This window comes from Vanacampus margaritifer, chromosome 15 (genome assembly GCF_051991255.1).
Source record: "Vanacampus margaritifer isolate UIUO_Vmar chromosome 15, RoL_Vmar_1.0, whole genome shotgun sequence".
Lineage (NCBI taxonomy): Eukaryota > Metazoa > Chordata > Actinopteri > Syngnathiformes > Syngnathidae > Vanacampus > Vanacampus margaritifer.
The window spans coordinates 20,406,415-20,419,112 of NC_135446.1; the positions used below are offsets into that span (position 1 = coordinate 20,406,415).

At 41.9% G+C, this 12,698-nt stretch overlaps 1 protein-coding gene across 2 annotated transcripts; it reads right to left on the minus strand.

Annotated features, from left to right (window-relative positions):
• Nucleotides 1–100: 100 nt before the first annotated feature.
• On the minus strand, nucleotides 101–12,655 carry prkcq (protein kinase C, theta). 2 transcript variants are annotated; one of them, XM_077543419.1, is made up of 19 exons: nucleotides 12,500–12,655; nucleotides 12,316–12,422; nucleotides 8,061–8,326; nucleotides 6,236–6,435; nucleotides 4,623–4,683; nucleotides 4,208–4,376; nucleotides 4,085–4,116; nucleotides 3,926–4,011; nucleotides 3,657–3,786; nucleotides 3,446–3,570; nucleotides 3,267–3,378; nucleotides 3,028–3,200; nucleotides 2,784–2,957; nucleotides 2,614–2,705; nucleotides 2,488–2,550; nucleotides 1,462–1,600; nucleotides 1,174–1,362; nucleotides 981–1,109; nucleotides 101–619 (listed from the first exon to the last, which is right to left on the minus strand). In XM_077543419.1, exons 3-19 carry the CDS (start codon nucleotides 8,176–8,178, stop codon nucleotides 461–463), a joined length of 2,151 nt encoding a protein of 716 aa, XP_077399545.1. In that variant the 5' UTR covers nucleotides 8,179–8,326; nucleotides 12,316–12,422; nucleotides 12,500–12,655; the 3' UTR covers nucleotides 101–460. The 2 variants fall into 2 exon arrangements, with proteins under 2 accessions (XP_077399545.1, XP_077399544.1); XM_077543418.1 differs by lacking the exons at nucleotides 12,316–12,422; nucleotides 12,500–12,655 and adding an exon at nucleotides 9,996–10,072.
• Between the last annotated feature and the right edge of the window lie 43 nt (nucleotides 12,656–12,698).

Genomic DNA, 12,698 nt, shown 5'->3' on the forward strand with positions numbered 1-12,698 from the left:
GCGTTATCCTGGCAAGGGCGCTTCTTCTCCATGCCAGTTTACTTTTCAGTATTAAATATCAGTAAAAATGTTGAGGCTGAGGGAAATTGCCACAAACACGTCACAGACATCATGTTTTTTTATTATACCCAGAACAAGGCAAGTGCCATCAACATTTCTGAGGTAATTGAAATGTAAACGGAAGTCACTGACATTAAATTACAACAATGAGAAGATTATTGAAAAAGCCCACAGTCCATCTTTTAGACTGTTGCATATTCAAGCATCCTGATGAGAACAAACGTTATACACGAGGTCTGAACAGCTAGCTACACTTAATGACATTAGAAGATGTGTCTACAACGGCGACTTATTTGTGCGACATAGTCAGTTTTGTCTTACTTGGCCGCAGCTAAACGTCTGCTGTGTTTTTGTCCCAAAAATGGACCACTTTCAAGTCTGATTGGTCGGTGGGGAGAGATCAGCGCGCTGTCACGTGAGCCATGCCAGGATTGACAAAGGAGAAGTTCCGGAACATGGTCTGGTCCACGCTGTTCATGAGCGTGCGGTCGGCGCACGACAGGCGTGGCTTCTCATTGATGAACTCTTTGTCAAAATTGCTGAAGTCGCTGGGGGAAGTCTGCGAGCACAGAGACGTCAAGTTGGAGACCGCGTTAAAACTCGCTGCGTTCCAAAATTTTGAGCTTAGGCACAGCACGTTTCACAACAAGCGGCACTATTGCAGATAGTGGAAAATACCAAAATAGTGATCTCGTCTCAATTTACTTCCTTAGTGTGAAATCTGGGCCTGTTTAGGTCAACACAAAGCTCTTATTCTATTGGGTGAATGGCAACAGGTCACCTTCTGCCATCTAGTGGAAGAACGTTTAATTGTTTTTCCTCTCAGATGACCAAAGATACATTATCTGTAGCAATTGTAAATAAACACAAATGTGGTTGGGGATCATTGCGTTAACTAAATAACGCAAACTGGAACGTACCAAGGTTGGCTTGAAGGGCGGCACCACCTTCCGCTGTTCAAGGGCCTTCCAGTCGGTGGCGGCGAAGAAGCTGTGCAGCCTGATGTTTGCCTTCACCCCCAGCCGCTCCTCTGGCTCCCTGACGAACAGCTGCAGGACAACGGAAGCATTGAGAACAGACGCATTAAGGACAAACCCACGTACCGAGTCCGACCTTGATCAGGATGTCCTTGGTGTCCCGGGTCAGCCAGCGGGGGTATGCTGGGTTGTCGGTGCGTATGGACTGAAAGAGCTCCTCCTCATCTCGGCCGTAGAAGGGAGACTGACCGATGAGCATCTCGTACAGCAGCACGCCGAACGACCACCAGTCCACCGAGCTGTTATACTTTTGGCCCAGCAGTATCTGAATTTTCATCATAAATCATGTGGAATTCAATAGTCGGTTACTTCGACTTCCTGGTTTTTTTTAGCTCAAAATTTGCAAAATTGAAACAGAGATTACCTCGGGAGCGATGTAGTCCGGCGTCCCGCAAAAAGTGGACGTCCTGGCCTCCTCCAACATCTTCTCCTTGCACATCCCAAAGTCTGCAATCTTGATGTGGCCTTCCGAGTCCAGCAGCACATTGTCCAGCTTCAGATCCCTGCACACACAGCAGCAAAGAAATGACTTTGTGCACAGATTACGGTAGCATACTTACTTAGATTGATTAGTAAACATTGTATCATTAACCAACATTTTAATCTTCTGTTTTTGTACTTTATTGATTGTAAATTGTGTGAATATCATGGGTTGATCTATCCATCCATCCATATATATATATATATATATATATACACACATGAATACATACACTTCCTGTAATGTTCCCTTACTCTAATCAGTCCCCAAACTCAAACTAACAATACTATTGTTATAGTATCAAGCCGTTAATTACCCTCCAGTTGAGGTTAACTGCAAATCTAAACACACAAAAACAAAGAAAATTACACACAGTGCGCATGTAAATGCAAACACTCTTTGTTTAGCTTGTTTCCCCGAATGTAGCTAGCTTAAGGCTAACGCACAATGGAAAGTGTCATTGACTCGCTAACACCAATTAGCGCGCTACTCGTTGCACTCAAAGGAACGGCTAATCATACAAAAAACGCTTCAGGAATGTTTACAGAGAAGCATGTTAACATTGCTCACCGGCATGTACTCTTCTTACGCAGCAAAAAAACAACTCTTATTGGCATAACTTGATCGTGACTTTTTTGTTCTACTTTCTATTGTGACTACAACTTAACAGTGTATCAGAACGCGCGGAATCACACTGCCCCTCAGTGGCCAAATTGTGTACAACATGAGCAGCGCTCCCCAAAAAGTCACTCGCAAACAAGGGCAATAAAATAAAATAAAATAAAATAAAATAAAATAAAATAAAATAAAATAAAATAAAATAAAATAAAATAAAATAAAACAAAATAAAATAAAATAAAATAAAATAAAATAAAATAAAATCTATCTATCTACAATATCTTTTGTCACCTGTAGATGATTCCTCTGGAGTGCAAGAACTGAAGGCCGCAGACGATCTCGGCCGCGTAGAAGCTGAAGGATGAGAGAAGTGTGAGGGACCGTGTCCAGAAGACAACCTGGGCCATGAGCGCCTACGTTGATCTGTGCAGGTCAAACTTGTGGCAGTTCTGGATGTGGAACATCAGGTCGCCTCCGTTCAGATACTCCATTACAAAGAACAGGTTCTCCTGGAGGAGGAGACGTAGACTGAACTGGATTTTGCCAGACAGCAGATCAAATTTGAGCGGTGGGGCGGGGGGGATTACCTTGGTCTGGAAAGTGCAGTGGAGGTGTGTGAGGAAGGGGTTTTCCCAGGCTAAAGAGAGGACCCTCCTCTCCACCATGGTGCACTCCACGTCATCGTCCATCAGAACCACATCTTTCTTCAGAGCCTTGATGGCGAAAAACTGAGCGCTCTTTTTCAGCTCAGCTAAAAACACCTGGAAAAAAAAAATTAAGCGAGGTACTTTGACGAGTTTTTTCCCCCCCGTCTTCGATGAGTATCATCACCTTGCCAAAACTGCCCTTGCCGAGCATCTTGTGAAGGACAAAGTCATCAATGGAGAACTTGGGCTGCTCCCGCGAAGGGAAATCGTAAAGATGCTCTTCTTCCTCCTCCAACGCCTCCTCGAGCGCCGGCTTGTTGCCAACTGCTGGTCCCTCCCAGGAAACACCCTGCAGCTCTGCGGAGCACAGCTACACATTCAAGAGCGCCCCCTGCGGGACAGCAAGCGTATCAAAAAGAGCACCTTTACTGGCAGCCGAATCCATTTCTAGCGCACTCGGCCGGATCATTCCGGGCTGGTTGACGCCAACGGGACCTTCCCGACCGACAATGTCGGTTTCTCTGGTGCTCTTGGCCTGGAGGGCGACGGGTGACACTCAGCATGTTGATGCAGAGAGAGCGGAAGAGTCACAGGAAGTTTACCTGGCCGATCCGGACCTGCTGTTTGGTCTCGATGATGGCCAGCGCTTCGGCCATCAGCTTCTGGTTGACCCCGCACAGGTTGGCCACTTTCTTCTGACACTTGTGGTGGACATTCATGCCACATTCTAGTGACAGAAAGCAAACCGTTGAGCGTGTGGAGCCAAACGCACCTTTTCTACGCTGACGCCGACATAAAAGTGTCCCCTCTCACCCTCACATTTGAGCCCCTGCTTGGCCAGCCCCCACAGGAGGGTCCCGCAGTGTTCACAGAAGGTGGGGCTCTTGTAGTTGTACACTTTGAACCTGTGCGGCATGTCGATCTTGAAGCGCTCCTTGTGGATCTGAAACACAAGGTGTGAATTATTAGCCGCCGCGAGTTAGCACATCGGTAAGTTCCCCACTAATGAAGGACGGAAGGACAGACGGGCGTGGTCTCCCGTCGCCCCAAGATTTGACCAGCTCATTGGATGTGCTGGTTACCATGGTTTCCTTGCTGTTGACGGCCGAACCCGTGCATTTGGCGATGACCTTGTCGATGCATTTCTTGTGGATGGCCGCGTTGCACTCTGCAAAAGAGAGCGGTCAGACGGACCAGGCAATCGCACCAAATGTTCAGCGCCAAAATAGGAGGACACTCACGTCTGCATTGGTAACCTTGCTTGTTGAGACCCCTGCCAAAAAAAAAAAAATCCAAACAAATCAACAATTAGTGATGAAAGAAATAAAAGAAAATGAATGAGAATGAAGTTGCGAGTGGCGCACCACACAAACTCTTTGCAGACGGAGCAGAAGGTGGGCTGCGGGAAGAAGGTGGCGCTGAACTCGTGACACTTGACCACGTGAATTTTGGCTTGTTTGATGGCGCCGCGCCGATGATGGAGGGCAAAGAGACCCTCGCGCTCGGAATTGCCGGCAGCATTGCCCGCTGCGTCTGAAACGGCACGCAAACGTTTACATTCCAATTTTGGTCACATGATGTGACGTCACGCAACAGGACGGGGTTGCCGTGACGCCAGGGGGCTTCGAGCTTCACTTGCAGGACTCGGCGTGCTGTTAATGTTCTATTCTCAGATTGAAAAAAATGCCGCGGAACCGGATTTATTTAAACGATTGGAGTCGGTGCCATTACTGACTTTATGAATATCATTTGTGGGAGTTTGAATGCTAAATAACTTACCGCTTATCTCCAGGTAATATCTGGCCTCCATGAGCAGGCGGCCCTGCGGCTTCAAGTCCAACTGAGTAAGAAAACAACACCAGCGATCATTTGAGGCGTCTTTTGGTAAACCCCAATAATTAGACAAATACTGATGAACCTCCAATATGTGTTTCCATGAAAAACAATAACCTCACTCTCCCCAAAAAACAAAAACAAATACAAAAAAAAAAGCTTTAAAAAAGTGAATCCACAGGTGCCGAGCCGCAAGTATGCGAGGTCTCTAAAAAGAGTGATATTAAGTTAAATTTATTATGAATTCATTAAACACTTTGGATTAATTTGCCAATAATTCAATTGTGTGTTAACCACTTCTCTGTTTAATCTTAAATTAGTTCAACAATTCGTTTAAACTCAAATAACCCCACCCAGCTACAAAACATTTTATTTATTTTATTTTTTTTACATTTCTTTGATTTTTTTTAAATGGAGCCCTTAAAAGGGACATGGCCCACTTTCTCATCCTAACGAGAAACTTTTGCGTCTTAATGAGAGAATTGTTTTCTCATTCTAATGAGAAACATATATTTAAAAAAAAAATCTCATTTGGATGAGAAAGTCTCATCCTAATGAGTAACTTTTGCGTCCTAATGAGGAAAATTCTCATTAGAGCAAGAAAGTTTTCTTATCCTAATGAGAAATATATTTCATTTTTTATTATTTGATTGAGAAATTTTCTCATTACAATGAGAAAGTTTCTCATCTTAACGAGAAACGTTTGTGCCCTAATGAGAACATTTCTCATTAGAACAAGAAAGTTTTCTCATCCTAATAAGAAACATAATTCATTTTCTTCTCAGTAGGATGAGAAAGTATCTTCTTAGGCTGAGAAGGTTTCTCATCCTTCCTTACGAGTAACTTTCGCGTCCCAATGACAACATTTCTCATTAGAAAGAGAAGTTTTTCTCATCCTAATGAGAGACATATTTCATTTTTTTCTCATTAGAAAAAGAAAGTTTTCTCATCCTAATGGGAAACATAATTATATATTTTTTCTCATCCTAACGAGAAATCTTCACGTCCTAATGAGAAAATTTCTCGTTTGAACGAGAACGTTTTCTCATCCTAATGAGAAACATATTTCATGTTTTTTCTCATTAGGATGAGAAAGTTTTTCATTATAATGAGAATGTTTCTGATTATGAGAAACTTTCTCGTAATGACAAAGTTCCTCATTAGAACAACAAAGTTTTCCCGTTAGGGTTAGGGGTAAGCGTTCCTATCCATCCCAACAAATATTTTCATGATAAAGAAATCAAAATAAAAGTTTGCTTACGCCTACTCTATATGAAAAAAGTAATGGGACACAGCGCTTAATGAGTAAACGAATCAGAGGTTCATTTTGAGCTCTTAGTTGTCCCAGAATCTTCAAGTTTTGGGGTAACACTTCAATGTGGATGTTTTCCTGTAAAGTGAGCAGCCGTAACGAATTGTATCTGCGCTTCAAGTCAGCTGTGAGCAAAGCTGAGCGCTAACAGATGGCGATGCTGCTCATAAAAGGGATGACGCGTGTGTGAAGTTTGAAAGTGCAAAGTGGTGACCTCGAGCCGATTTACACGCGCGCACACACGCACCCACATCTCCAGCTTGCCGTTCTCCCTCTTGCAGCGCGCGGCCAGCGAGTCCAGCGCCACGGTGGCCTCCGACTTGAGCTCGGCCGTGCGGTCCTTCACCATCACGTGCATGATGCGTCCGGGGTGCACGTGCGCGTCGAACGTGGTGCTCCACGGGGGGTACATGGTGGGCTTCTTCTGCTTGAACACCTGGCCCTTTTCTGCAGGGAGGGCGAGAAACGACTCTGATATCGCGCTACAAGTGCGAGATCAACTTCACGACGAGCTGCAGTTTGGCAGATCGTGAGGCTTGTGAAAGTCTACTAGCGTGATGCTAACACACGATGCAAAACACCATCGACAGGCTAACAAAACCAGCATTCGTGATATTTGACACAAACAGTGCAGCAGCACATGTAGACAGACAATCTAGGATGGCCTTATCCGATATTCGGTGTCGGCTCTTGATCGGAGACAATCTGTCATTTTATAGCTTGTTTCTGTTGCTCTTGAAGCATTTTAACAGTGCTGTTGCAATTTCTTTTTAAGTCTAATCAATAAACCCAGTGACAATTTTTGATGATTCCCACAAAAGAGGGCGAATTCTGTTATTGTCAATATTGTGAATTTGTGACCCAAACAAACAGGCTCATGTGCTTGTGGTTGCCAAGCTGTCGAAAGCATTGACCTTCTCGCCACGATATCCGCGCGATTATCGGCTCTCATTGACATCTGCTGCTTTTTGTTGTTGTTATTTTCCTCATGCGTTATAATAACGTGGCAAATATCCACTTGCGTAATTCCCACATGCCCGCACAATAAAGCCCGCTAAGCTTTCGACTCCCCAAAGTGGTGGTCATCATCGGCTCATCGTCTGTCTGCCATCTGTGCCAGAGTGCAGACGCGAGCGGCGTCACTTTTTGCAAGCAAGGTGACGTCGCACTCGGGTGTCGCCGCATCACTTCCTGCGCTTTTCTCAGAAAAAGGAAGATTTTTTTTTTTTCCTTTTGTTGCAGGCAAGTTTATTGTGTCGCCGCACGAACATATACGGGCACTCGTGAGTTACACCAGCACAATCTAATGACGTTTAATAGAAAAAGATATTCTGAAGATTAAAGTAAACAAATATTACTGGATTCCTGATTATGAAAAGGCTTAGTAGGCTACATTAAAGAAGCAGACAAAGCAATACTTAAAAACAAGTAGAAATACGAAAGTGGTCTTCATTAACAACCTGATGCTCAGGCAGCATTTCAATAAATCACCATGGCAACACCAGCAGCCGCCTTTAACTTTGCATGATGATGAAAATCCTCGCAAAACATTTCCACAGCCGAAAGCTAACACGCGCGACGATAGCAATCTTTTTATGCTTTCATCTTTTGTTTATCAAACCTAACTAGCAGAAGCTTTGAATTTGAGCCTCCGGGAAAGTCCTCATACTTGGAATGTGCTTTGTAATATATTCATCAAACAAAAAAAAAGGAGGAAGGCGTTACATCCATAAATACATTAAAAAAATGAATGAAGTTGTATATACAGTAATAGCTTATTTAGTTCACGTTTTGAAATAAGTGAAATCTGTTACTGTTTTATCTACTTATTGTGTTTTCAAATGTGTGTTGCACATAAATATATGCAAATACGGACCAATGAGGAGTGTTATTACTTATTACTAATTTGTTACAAATTCTGATCATATTATTTGAATTATAGTGATTTCAAGCTTCTTAAGCATCTATCGGACCGCACTGATCAAATACATGCACATGTTAATATTGCAACAATTGACGACACATTAAACCCAGCAGCTAATGAGGTGAAGTCCTATTTAGCCGAGTCCCACCTGTATCCACGGCCTCCTTCATGTAAACAGCGCAATAAGCGTTGAGCACCTCCTCGTGGTACTCCAGGCCCGGGTCCATCTCAAAGTTGGAGAAGCCGATGCGCAGGAAGGGCGACATGGCGGCGAGTCCGTCCGTGTTTGGCTCTTCCGGGAGACGTGTTGGCTTTCCTCGACGGAACGGACGGCGAGCTGCCCTGGTTCACGCGAGAGAGAAAGGCGGAGGAGGAGGAGGAGGAGGAGGAGGAGGAGGTTGGCCTCCAGAGGACCTGCGAGAGGAAGAGAAAGGAGATGTGACATCACAGCAGACATCTGAGGCAGAAGCATTAGCACGCTGCAAAAAAAAAGTCAAATCCAGCCAATATCTCAAATCAAGGCAGAATATTTGTATGCCAAGATATTTCTACACTACAAAAAATGGACTTAAAACAAGATATATTTTTTTTAAGGCTAGCTCTTTTTACTTGTTTGAAATGTTCTTGTTCTCCTGGCAGTGAGTAACATTTTATTCATTTTAGTCCCTTTTTTTCTTGACGGCAGCTGTCAACAAAACAAACAAATGTCCCTCAGTGACCAAATTAACAGTGAGGAACTGACCAGTGCCACTTGTGACATTTGAGGCCTGCGTGTGCGTGTGCAGCGCTATTAATAGAGATGAAATCCTAAGCGTACATCAGGAACATTCATATGTGTAGGCATAAGTATTGGGACGCCTCCAGGAAGGTAAACGTGGACGGAAGTGTCCCGGTTTACATGGTTATGTGAGTGTGAAAAGTGACAGCTTTTTCTTAAAAAAAAATAATATATATATATATATGAGCCACAAGATGCCGACAAAGCCCTGGCTAATATGGAAAAAGTAATTGGTGTCAAGAAAGTATGTTGGAATGAGAGATGAATGCTAGGGAGGAGTTATAAATTTCGTTACGAGTCGTAATCTGGTGACTTATTTTCTTCTTCTTCTTTTTTTAACATCTCATCACCTGTAAGACAATTACTTTTAATAAATTCAAAATGATATTTTGGAATCATAGTTTATGGATATATTAGGTATTTACTGTACAGTTTGAATAACAATTTTTTTTTGGAGGGGGCTGAAAATAACTCACAGGTTTTTAGGGAGGGCTCAAATTTTGTGCGTGTTCATGGCAAAAAGGGAAATGAGATGTGTCCATTTGTGCATATACAGCACAATGGGAAGCTAAAACGGCTAATTAGCAATCATCCAGGAAGTGGGCCTCGTTCGCAACAATATCAACTTTCCTAAACGTTGAACGTCCTCCCACTCGACTCGTAGTGCAATTTCCTGTCGACGTTCAAGTCCTCTCACTTCCTCTCCTGTGACATGCCGACTTCACACTTACAAACGTTTGCACATTTGTCCTGAAACACGGCTTTTCCGTCTCTTTTTGAAATGTTAAAGAAAGCTTCCGAGGGCTTTTTTAACACAGGACTCTAAATCAGCCTTTAATGCATAAGATGATATTTACTGGAGTTGTTTACGGCGTGCCCACCCGTGGCTGCTCCACACGCGAAGGTCAAGTGCCAGCGTGCCATCTGCCGGAGACCTTTACTTTCATGACCATGAAAGCAGCGTAGCTTTTTGAAGTTTAGAGGGAAGGTGGGTGCCGGGGTTGTGTGGGGTGGTTGGTGGGGTCATTGTGGGTGGAGAAGCCTTTGACAGGTAGGGGGGGGATGTTGGTTCAAAGACCCAACATAAGTAAATTGAAGTCATTTCTTTTCAAATGATCACATTATAGTATATCTCGACACGGCGCACCTGCATGAAAACTAATCAGCCTCTCTAACTTTGCCATTTGTTAAAATGTGTAAATATTAGGCCCGACATTTCAACTTAATAAATGAAATGAGCGCATCAAAGATAATAAAGATCTAACTCTATTGTGACAAATGAACAAAATAAATGTCAAAACTAACCTAGAGAAGACGACAAGATGGTTTGTGAGTGACGAGTCTGACAGCAAGCAGAGTGACTTCTGAGCGCATCAACCAACACGCGCCACTCTTGAGTCCGTGCTGCGTTCAAGAGCGTGGGATTGTATACACTTACTCACAGAAAGCACAAGAAAACAGGGTTTGAATTGGAATTTTTGACACATGAGTCACAAATTTGAGGTCTGAGTTATGTCCTATTTTCAGACTTACGATTTGGCCCGACAATATGCAACATAAATATGAAGAAATTATAATGTATTCATATTTGTACTTTTAGCGTAAATTTGTAGAAACAATTCATTAAACAACAACGTTACTTCGTTTTCTCCAAAATTACTTTAAAACGTAGCGGTCATTCTCCCCTCCTAGTTGGCTAAATCAGAAGCTTTCATAGGTCTGTCCACAAGATGGCGCTATTTCTTACATAATGACCTTTGGACCGTACAAGGAAGACTAATCTTGGCAGGAAAAGCAGTTGTGCCAATCAACTGAACTGACACAATTATTTTTACTTCCTTTCCGGTGGTAAAAGCTCACTCCCTTTATTATTTTCCACTTATATCTGTGACTCTAACATAATATTTATATACAGCATATTTATCAGTACGTGTTGTTTAACTGCTGATAAAGTGCCACTTCCTGTTCAGAGGCGGATTACACATCATTGGAAAATCTTTTGTACTGAATGCTTTTTTTTTTAAACAGACATTACCATGGAAACCAAGCCCAGCAGCCAACCAGATGCTACGAGACTGCAGCCCCCACCCAGCTACATGCACAGCAGCACATGTACTATTATTATAGTTAGTATTATAAAGTACACATGAAAATGGAGGGCGCCTTGAATTAATGGGGGTCCAATTGATTTAACACACACATAAACACACAATTGTGCTGCGGCGGAAGAGCACATATGCACACAAATAGAGCATGATAATTACACGGCCTTGCGTTAAACATCAGGCATCAGAGTGCAACACTGCAGCTGTGTGTGTGGTGTTTAAAATGAGATTTCAATATCATTCAACTTCATTCCTATACAATGATTATTTTATTCAAATTAAATAGCAAATAATACTCGGATGCAGACTCAAGTGCAAAAAAAAATGTGATTCGGACAGTATATGACAGTGAAATTTCAATAAATAGCTTTAATTTTGTGTCTATTTTTGTGGCCTTAGTTACAGTCCACCAATTGAATGGGTTAATAAAATTAAATATCTAAGTAAGAGGAAATTCAGGTGTTACAGAAGTTCACATCAGCAGATAATAAGAATGACAAATAGAATAAAAACATGAACCTTTATGTTTGAAGCTTTAAGTTGCAGGTGACGTATTTCAGCATCATTGGTGGTAAACGTGGATAATTATTACTATTTTAAAAATAATTAATGGTTGATTTTACATTGCAAAATCGTCTTTTTTACCCCCTTTTCACTGTATAGTTTACAAATAAAGTTTTTACACTTGCATGACAATGAGACATGTATGTATAGAACAGCATTTTTATTTTTTAACTCATTCACAGCCATTGACGGCTATAGACCTCATAAATTCATTTTAACTATTTCTATTAGTTTTTTTTTTAAAAAACACTTTTTTGAAGAGTATGAAAACCTAGATTTTTTTTGTACATTTAGAACAGATTTGTGATTAATCGTATTTTTAATAATCTTTTTTTTTTTTTAAATAAATAAATAAAATAATTATAATTACCCCCCCCCCCCCCCCACACACAATTTTTTATAATCTTTTTTTTTTAAAGAAAAGATTATTAAAAATTAGGGGCATCAGGCGATTACCATTTTTAATCGTAATTAATCGCATAACTTCACTAGTTAACTCACGATTAATCACAAATTTTATATCTGTTCTAATACAATAAAAAAAAATCTAGGTTTTCATACTCTTGTTAACAAAAGTGGGAAAAAAGTTAAATAGAAATTGTTAAAATGAATTTTTGACGTCTATAGCAGCCAATGGCAGTGAGTTAATGTTAACAATATTTTGCTTTTCCGTTAGATGAGTAAAAACATTCCCTGTAAAAGGGTTTTAAGATGGCAAAAGGATGAGCTTATTTCTATTTCCGTTCATGCCTATAGGGAAAATGTGTTTGGATCATATTTGGAAACAAGTGAGAGCTAAGGTGCTTCTCTGGGATTGAATTTATTCAATGCTGGCAGACTGCTCAGCCAATTCTACATGCCAGCAGTACACTTCCTCCTTCCCACATGCAGTCTCTTTTTCAAAGTAAAATTTTATTCCCAGCCCTCCTCACTGATCGCATCAGTGGATGCATTACCTTTTGAAAGAGAGATGAATGCACACGTTAGCCTTTTCTCTTCTCCGGACCGTATGGAAACAAGAGTCGCGGCAGACGGCAGCGAGTCCCACGGGCCGGCCACGTGACTAATGGACAAAAGAGAATGAAGAGTTGGTCACATATATGCTGGAAACGGAATTAAATCGCACCCATCTGTTCGTACTCAGCTGCATTCTTGATACTGGATAACCGAACATTGTGGGTGGAAAAAGTTGCAAGCAGGCAGCCATCTTTTCCGCAGCAGGTGCTGAAATGGAAAGAAGTAACAAACGGAGAGAGAAAATTGCAACGTTCCCTCTCTGGTTACGAGAGAATTGCTTAGCGTATTTACTTGAGAACCTAGCATGCTAGCTAGCTTAGCC